Source organism: Lactuca serriola, chromosome 8 (assembly GCF_051521515.1).
Source record: "Lactuca serriola cultivar US96UC23 chromosome 8, Lser_US96UC23_V15, whole genome shotgun sequence".
Classification (NCBI taxonomy): Eukaryota; Viridiplantae; Streptophyta; class Magnoliopsida; order Asterales; family Asteraceae; genus Lactuca; species Lactuca serriola.
Genome location: NC_136415.1, coordinates 286,735,549 through 286,745,178, shown reverse-complemented (window position 1 = coordinate 286,745,178; position 9,630 = coordinate 286,735,549). Strand labels below are relative to the sequence as shown.

Here is a 9,630-nt window from a genome sequence, read left to right as displayed (position 1 = left end):
CTCTTGTTTTTGTGCAGCTTGAGGAAGACGGAACCCCCTCTTGGTGCAAGGAGGAAAAGATCTAGCATAGATCCATAATCCACTTGGTATTTCTAAGTTATTTGAGTCGATTCATGGGTCTGATCGATGCAAGGAGTTGAGTTATTTGAGTGCTTCTCCGATTTTGCGATTCAGGTGAGTTTACTCACAATACCACATATAAGATTGTATATCCTTTGTATGGTAGGACACAGGTACTGTTAGACTACATATATGGTAGTTGACTAGGATAACTCCTTGTTATATATGTGCAGTGTAGGACACTTTGTGTAATGGTATGCTATATCACTAGGGTCTTACCTGTGGATTGTATGTTACTGTTAGGTGGCATGTTTGGCTAGGGTAATTATAGTATTGGTTGATTTTTGAGTGGTTTCCTTAGGGGTTGTATGTACCTTGGATTAGATAACCTGAGAACTCTTAGTTTAAAATCATATTTCATGGTTCTTGTTTGATTTATGGATCTCAGGTGGGATCATTTGTTCGATTGTCTATCTTATTCCCATTTATATATGTATATGTATTCACAAGGCAGTCGTTAGTATTAGCATGGGCCCCGATAGATATAGTATGAATATGAGTCGATGCTTGCATGGTGACTGAGAGTCGATAGAGGTTGATGGCTGAGAGCCAGTAGTAGTATGGAAGTAGAGTGCTAGGGGATGATATGTATAATTATTATATGTATGTTGACAGGAGAGTTGGTAGATCAAGGCTAGAGTCGATGACTTTTCTTGTATGCATTGCATGTATATTCAAATATATGGTATGTTGAGGAACTCACTAAACTTTATGCTTATAGATGTGATTTAAATGTTTTCCAAGATGTTCATGGGAAGAGCTCGGCGGGACTGTACACTCGCATCGAAGACATTGGTTTCCGTAGCTTTATAATAAAACTATGTTAATCTTATGGTTTTCAAAAAATGGATATTATACCATGATTAGAAGGAAAAAGGATTTTAATTTTTAACCTATTTCAAATGAAAATTTTTGTTTTGTAATTGGGATGTTACAAGTTGGTATCAGAGCCTTAGTTTAAGGGATTTGAGCACACTCTAAAGTGTGTTTGGACTTAAACTGAGGACTGAGAGATTTTCTAAAATAAGTTTTGGAAATGAATACGTTTATTCAAAGAAACTTAATAAAATAGTCGGGTCAGAAACATGTGCTCGGTCTTATAGATTGTTATGCATTCTAGAGTAGAGGCTAAGGATATGTTCAAGAAATGAATGCTAGAATTTCCAGATTTGTATAGATGCTTAGATTGAATTAGGTGTCTAAGTCAATACCTAAATTGGGATATACTTGAATTAAAAGCAAAATCATTTTGGGTTGCCCTCAAAACTAGTAATTGATAATATCATTTTTTAAAGAGAGAGGTTGATTTATTGGTTTATTATAAGATATTAAATAGTAATAAATGATTTATTAATATATTATGAGATTAATATATTAATTTCAAATAGTATTATTTAATTAATAATTAATCAGAAACTAATTAGAATTAATTTTAGGATTAATTAGATTAATTAAAAGTGCAAGAACATAAACTGTAATTGTTCAATAGTTGAACAAGAGAAGGATTTTGGATCCTTCTTAAGGTTGGCGAAAATAAGGAGCCTCCTTAGGGTTTCTAGATTAATCCTTAAGGATAAAAGAATATGGATAATTACCTAATTTGAAATAATAGTACTATATTCAAATTTGGGTTTCCTAGTTTAGCTATATAAAGAGCCTTAAACCTTCAATTTTCGGCCACTCCTTTCACAAGAAGCAAATCCGAAAATTCCATCCTCCCTCTTCTTTCCTCTCAAGTCCTCTACTATTTGGGTTTGGGTACAAACCATTTAAGGCACGAGATTTCTGGTGCGCACTTTCTGAAGCTTGTTCAAGAAGGAATTGTTGATTATTTACAACAATAATAAAAGAGCTATGTAAACTCTAAACCTTTATGAATTTCGATAATTATAGGGTATTCCTAGGGTTATTTGATGTCAATTGTTTGTTGCAATCAATAGATAAAACTTAGATTCAATGGGTTGTATGTGAACTTAAGGTTAAGTTTTTCCGCCAGAAAAAAAATAGTTTTGTAACCTATAAAACCTATAAGTGGTACCAGAGCCATAGTTTTCAATTGATCTTGCACAATGTTAAATAGATCAAAATTAGGGTTTATAGAAATTAAACCCTAAGGGAGGAATTTTCGAAATTTGCTAGGGTTCATGAAACCCTAGCCTCCACCCTTAGTTTTCGAAAATAGCTAGAGTTAGATAGGGTTTATCTACTTTCCTTTATCATTATTTTAGAAGCCTGAAATTTTGAATAACTAAAATCTAATAAACTTAATACTTATTTTCAAAAATTATAGGGTTTTAGACTAAGATTAAATTCGAATTATTTTATTAAAAGATTTCATTTAAATAATTATTTAATCCCTAAATGATTTAATTAATTTAAGTAACTGTTGAATTAAAGGACAAAAATAAATCATAATTGGTTAATATTAATTAATTAAAATATTTAATTTAAATAATTAATTGTATTTTGAAAGGCTTTAAATACACTTTATATATATATATATATATATATATATATATATATATATATATATATATATATATATATATATATATATATATATTAAAAACTTTATTAATATATGTATAAGAAAAGTCGGTCAAATCAATAGTAGACCTCATTCACGAAACCATGTTATAAAGAGGGTATAAGAAAGCAACCTATAAAATGGCTGTTGAATGGGTATCAACTCTCACCCACCGCTCTCCTATGTGGTGGAAGGTCGTTAGCCTAATGGATTTGATAGGACATAATCTCATTAAAAGTATAATGACATAAAGTAATGAAACTATTTTAAAATCTCACTCTAGTTACTTTAGGAAAAATGTGAAAAGTATGCTAATCCATGAAAACACACATCATACTTTAATATGCCGTTAGTGGAGTGCGTGTGTTTATTCGGCACACTAATAGGGATTTTAACAGCTCCTAATCAGGTCATAGAAACAAGGAAGTTCGAACTCAAAGCCAATGTCTGAGCCAGCTGAGAAATGATGGGCATCTAGAAAATTATCATTGTTAATGGAGCACGTTTGGTTAACTGGCACATTAGTTGGAGATGATTAATGATATTGGGGGTGCCAAGCTTATTTGCATGGTTATTCACATCTTTTTTGTGATCCTCGGCATCCCAGTCACAAATAGAAGAACATAATATGATATTAAACATGCCAATGATAAGATTCAATGAATCTCAAAAGATCTAGGAGTTTCATAGTTCGAAATTAGTGAATTGTTCTTACCTACCTTCATAAATTAGCAATAAGATTAGGACATCTGTCTTCTTAGTTGTGAATTGTTATATTGGATCCTAGCCTTGAATATTAATTATTGTTTAAAATATTAAGGATTCATATCAACTAACTAGAACTACTTCTTTCATATAGATGTCTACTACAGGAGATGCTACTGCTACTCAATCATCCACCAACAACAACTTCACTCTACTATCGATCCTCTCTAAAGAGAAACTAGTTGGTCCAAACTACATGGAATGGATGTGAAATCCCAATATGACTCTTTGATACGAGGGAAAATAATATTTCCTCAAAAAATCACTTGTTGAAATCGCTTAGTCAACTGCTATTCCAGAAGAGATTGTTGCCTACAAGAAACACTATGACGATGCAACAAAGGTTGCTTGCATCATGGTTGCAACCATGGTACATGAGTTGCAAAAGTTCTATGAGTACTATTGGACATAGAACAACTTCACTCTACTATCAATCCTCTCTAAAGAAACTATTCGGTACAAACTACATGGGTGCAAAATCTCAAGATGACTCTTTGATACGAGGACAAAGAATATGTCCTCGATAAAGTTGTTTCCAAAATCGATGAGTCAACTGCTACTCCAAAAGAGATTGCTTCCTACAAGAAACACTATGACTATGCAATGAAGGTCACTTTCATCATGGTTGCTACCATGGTACTTGAGTTGCAAAAGTTCTATAAAGACAATTGGTCGTACGAGATGGGCTTGGATCCTACAGAAAAGTTCCAGAAGAGAGCACGCCAAGAAAAGTATGAGGTCGTAAAAGCATCAATGGCCTGCAAGTCAAAGGAGGAAGAGTCTGTTTGCAATCATGTGCATAGAATGCAGAGATACGTGGAGCGTCTTGAAAGGCTCAATGTGAACTTTGACAAGGAGTTGACTATTGACATAGTCCTTAACTCCTTACCATCTTGTTATGATCAGTTCATCTTGACTTATCATTTGAAAAACACAAAGACCACATTGAACCAACTCCATAACTTGTTGCAGACAGCTGAATCAGGGATGAAAAATAATCAAGCCCCTTTTGCTACAAGTGCTCCCGTCCTTTCCATTGGGCAAAATAAGTCTAAATCTCAATCAAACTGGTAAGGTAAGGCCCAAGTTCGATCCTCTAGCAGTGGGTCAAAGATAAAGCCCATTTCAGACATTTATGCTGTTAGTGGCCCCAAAGAAGCCATTTTCTACTAATGTATTGAAAAGGGCCATTAGAAAAGAAGTTCCCCTAAATATTTGCAAGACATCAAGTATGGCAAGTTCAAGCCATCGTTGGCAGGTATATACACTATTTAAGTTAATAACTCACAACTTACTCGTTCTTGGGTCCGTGATACAAGAGGTGGATTTCATATTTGTTCTAATTTGCAAGGGCTAAGAGAAAGTGAAGATATGGATCATGGAAGAATAAATATGATCATGGGAAATAGAAGATCTTCTCCTATTACCAAGATCGGAACTTATGGTCTTATGCTTAGTAGTGACGGTAGGATAGATTTAATTAATTGTTGTTATTTGTCAGAAATGACACGAAACATTATTACTTTTCACGAATTGTTTAGACAAGGATTTCCATATTCTTTTAATGATATAAATGGTTCGATTTTAGCTTATAAAAATTGTGTTTTTTGTTTGAAGCTTTACCTTGTAATGGTGTGTATGAAACTGTGATTTGTGTTGATAGCTTAGGCAATAGTGTATTGAATATTGACTCATCTAATGTTGTAGACAAAGCATGCTTGTGGCATTATCGTCTTGGACACATTAACAAGAAACGCATCGCCCAACTCCAAAAGGATGGATTTTTGGAATCATTTGACTTAAGGTCGAATGATAAATGCGAGTCTTGTACCTTTCATTGTTACTTGTGAAAGAGGTGACCGTTTGTTAGATCTCGTACACACATATGTGTGTGGGCCCTTCAAATTAACCACAAGGGATGACAATCAATTCTATATGACATTTACATATGATTATAGCGTATATGGATATCTACTTAATCAAACATAAATCAGAAACCGTTGAAAAGTTCAAGGAGTTTAAACACAAGGTAGAGAATCAACTGGGCAGGAAGATAAAGATGCTTCGACCTGATAGAGATGGGGAGTGTCTTAGTATCGCGTTCCACGACTATATCATGGAATGTGGAATAGTTTCACAATTGAATCCTCTTAGGACACCACAACTTAATGGTGTGGCTGAGAGGAGAAATTGAACTTTGTTATACATGGTTCGTTCTATGAGGAGTCGTACTTTGCTTCCTATTTCTTTCTAGGTGTATAACTTAAAGATAGTCCCCGATATTCTTAATTCTGTCCATACTGAAAAGGTTGCCAAAACACCTAACGAGTGTCGAGAGAGGGAGTTCCCTTGCTAGGCCACATCAAGGTTTGGGGCTGTAAAGCTTTTGTTAGACGAGAGACTCACGATAAGCTATAACATAAAAGTGAGAGGTGTATTTTCATTTCTTGCCCATAAAAGTCTTTTGGATACTTGTTCTTAGCCAATTGCATACCAATAGACTAAGTAACGGAAATGTTAATCCAAGTAATGATCTTGGAATTATCAGTCTCCCAAGTATCAACCAACAATCGAATTTTTTAGCTTGAGGCACTGAAGGTTTAGCTTTAGTCCCAGTGACATAGCCCCACGTATTCTTCCCACGAAGGAAGTTCTTAATAATATAGATCTAATAAGTGTAATTCTTTCCATCCAATCGAGTAATAATTGAATGAAGAGAATCGTCCTTTCCAATCATGATGGCAAAAAAAAATAACCACAATAATGGACAAGCAATCAGAGAACAAGAACAACAAACCATCGTAAACAACTAATCGAGCAGCAAACCCTAGAATCTGAACAACAACAACAAATGAACACTTACAAGCAAACGAAAATCAGCAGAAAACGAACATCAAATGAATCGGCATCGGTAACCCCTTAACGCGCCACATATGACTGTTACAAAACCTCCTAACAACGTATCAAACCTCTGCTCTGATACCATGATAATAGAGTCATGTGATTAATGAAAGAGAGAGATTACAATGTTCTTGAAAAGCATAAAATAAAGAGCAACAAGATGAGGAATCTAAAGGCAATCTAAGCTAACCCTAACCCTAATAGGCTAAAGACAAAAGGAGCCCAAAACAAGTGGGCTTATAATAAACATATATATGGTAACAATATATTATGTGCAAAACATGAGTTGTTTTACGTAAGTAATTCTAAGCACCTACTTAGGTAATTTTTGCAAGTCTTTGTTTACATCAATATATTTTCTTTGTTATACGTGTTCGGCACATTGAATAGTACAAACATAGGGGCACTATTATCCATCTTGCCATGGTCACCAAAAAAATAATGGACTGACTCTGATAACATGGATTGGTAATACATTACTAATCATTATAAAATATGCATTATAATGATTAAAAATGGTAATATTCATGCATGTGTATGATAGTAAGTGTAAAGTGGCTCCCATATCATAATACAACCCATTATTGACCGATTCTTTAACCAAAGGGACTGAAACCATTAAAAAATAGAGTCAAGATCAAATAAGAAGGAAATGTTTGGTAGGAAGGTAAGAAGTTTTTTTTTTACATATTTTTTTCGCGAACAAACAAAATGAATCATTAGATGATTCATTTGTAAGATGATTCACAAGAAAAAATTCTCAAAAAAACATCTCCATGATTCATTTATATAATGATTTTGTTGTTATTCACTAAAATTGTCACAAAAGTGAATTTTTTCTTAATTTACTTAAAAATGAATCATAAAGATGTTTTTTTGGGAATTTTTTCTTGTGAATCATCTTACAAATGAATCATCTAGTGATTCATTTCTTTTGTTCGTCAAAAAAATATATAGAAAAAAAAACTTCTTACCTTCCTACCAAAAAAAATTTCTTACCGGATCTATATCCTTAAAAAATAAATGTAGTTAACTTCCAGAAACTAGAGGGAACCATGGCCAAAGAGGGTTCTTGTAATAGACATATAGGAGGTGATCATATAGTGATTTATCGATGCCATAGGTAGAGTCGAGAGTATCATTGGATGTTATTGGATTGTGACATTTGGCATGGACCAGGAAGGCCATAACCGATGCAACTTCAAATATGGGCATGTACGCTATAAATGCCGTGAGGGCCCTACGATTGCCATTATTTTGACAAGATTTATTGTTTTTGTTAAAATTTTAATGATTGTTTGAATGGTAGTAGTGTTGATTGGATGGATTTTCGGACATGTTAAAGTTCATGGTTTGGTTACCTACATATAAGATTGTAGGAGATGAGGCAAGATCATAGTGCATCCTTGGAAAATCACATATTTTTTTCAGCAAATCTAATCTACTCCTAGCCTAACACTCCTAATTCCACCTATGTCCACAACGGGACTTGAACCCTCAACCTCAAATAGGGAAAGAAATATCTAACACTCCTTTTCAGGTTGCCCCAAAATGAATTAGTATAAACTCATTTCTATATTATCTAAATGATAGGTTTTGGAGACGGTGCCATAAGCCCATAACTTGATGAGCGAGTCATGTTTATTCTCGTCATTATCATCAACAATGTTTGGTTTTGAGAAGCTATCAAGATGGCCAAGAACTCCAAAACACATGTAGTGAGTTTCAAAATATCCATGTATTGTAGTTGAGTTTGTCAAGGTCGAAAATAGGAAAGCTTTGATGTTTGTTATCCCAAAAGGTTTTTCAGTAGAGGAAGCCACATACGAAAAAAGGGAGAGGGAGGCATTTCAAAATGGTGAGAAAAGATGAAAGACATTTAGGCTAAAATTCGCAAAAAACTAGACTCCCCACGACCAGTGCGGCTCCTCAATATGGCCAACCTTTGATTGAAACCCTTATAACTTGAGACCTGTCTATGGGGTACCCAAGGGTTGCACGGTGAACCACAAGGTGTTTATGTGTAATTCAAATGAATATATGTGATTCATATTCCATTAATTTCAAAATAAAGGCAATATGAGATGTGTCAAACGGTAAAATATACAAAAATGACAGTGGACCTACTCCATATCATATACAACAATTACTAATTATAGTAATAATTAAATTTATCAATGAACTCAGCTATAAAATTAGTAGCCAACCCGTTTTCAATGAAAAAAGGATCATATCGCATACATGGTAGCTAAATGGTTTTATTACTTATTACTCATGATGTGTTATATAACTAAAAACTGGAAAATTAAATAATTCGGCTCATAAGTTACCTTTCTCAGAAATTGGTATGCGTGTGTCGCTGAAAAAATATCGTTTGTTATGTAAGCTTCAGGAGTTTTTGCATAAGAGAATCCACACCCAGCAGGTAAATCAAGATATATTATGCTGGCCACCTAAAATGGAATAATAATTTCATTACATATGTCAGCTGTACTATTTGGATTATTACTTGTACATATTATAAATTTTAACATGAAACACATGTAAACATATGAATTAATAAAAAAGATAATGACCATGTACCAAAAAATAAGCATTTCTAAGCATATGTTCCTCTTTTATATCAACTCAAATTCCGCTAGCTAATATTCAAACCAATCCTCTCTCTAAGCATATGTTCCTCTATTAGAAAAGTGAACATTTATTTTATAGTGAATAATTGCATGTACAACAAGTAAATTACATGGTTACAAGTAAACACCTTTGTCCAAGTGTCAGAATTTATCTCGAGTGTTTGCTTCTCCCAAGTGGAATTTAAATAGTTGATGTTTAATGGACCTGTATACACAACCACTAATGCATTAAATATGTGTGTATTCTATTAAGTACACATTTGTTGATTTAGAACAAATAGCATAATTCTATTAAACTTGAGTCTTCAACGCAATGATGAACAAATTTTCACTAATAAAAACAAAGTTATGAATTGTATTAACAAACTTCTGTTGGAAATGTATCAATCTAGACTAATATATTTTCCAACTAAAGGACTATTGTAATAGCGTTATTTCTTGTAGTGTTATTTGTGTTATATTGTTATTGTCTAAAGGTTAAAGAGCTGGTGTGTATAAAGGATCAGTGGATAGAGTTAGCTATTTATGTGTAATTATCTATTGATGGAGCTATTGATTCAAGTTCGGTAGTTCGCTTGGCAGGTGAGTAGTTCATGTCACAACAACCGAGATGGGGTCATTTACTAATAAAGGTCTAGCCACTAAAATTAGTGATTTGGAAGTTAGAGCTAATAGAAATTTATA

At 33.6% G+C, this 9,630-nt stretch overlaps 1 protein-coding gene across 3 annotated transcripts in view; it reads right to left on the bottom strand.

Annotated features, from left to right (window-relative positions):
- Nucleotides 1–9,630, bottom strand: part of LOC145065715 (serine carboxypeptidase-like 18) — a 44,889-nt gene that overhangs the window by 16,597 nt on the left and 18,662 nt on the right. For all 3 annotated transcript variants that reach the window (XM_079012768.1, XM_079012769.1, XM_079012770.1), the window contains 2 exons: nt 9,075–9,151; nt 8,644–8,766 (listed from right to left, as the gene is read on the bottom strand). In XM_079012768.1, coding sequence (XP_078868894.1) covers nt 8,644–8,766; nt 9,075–9,151 — 200 coding nt within the window. The remainder of the gene's footprint in view (nt 1–8,643; nt 8,767–9,074; nt 9,152–9,630) is intronic.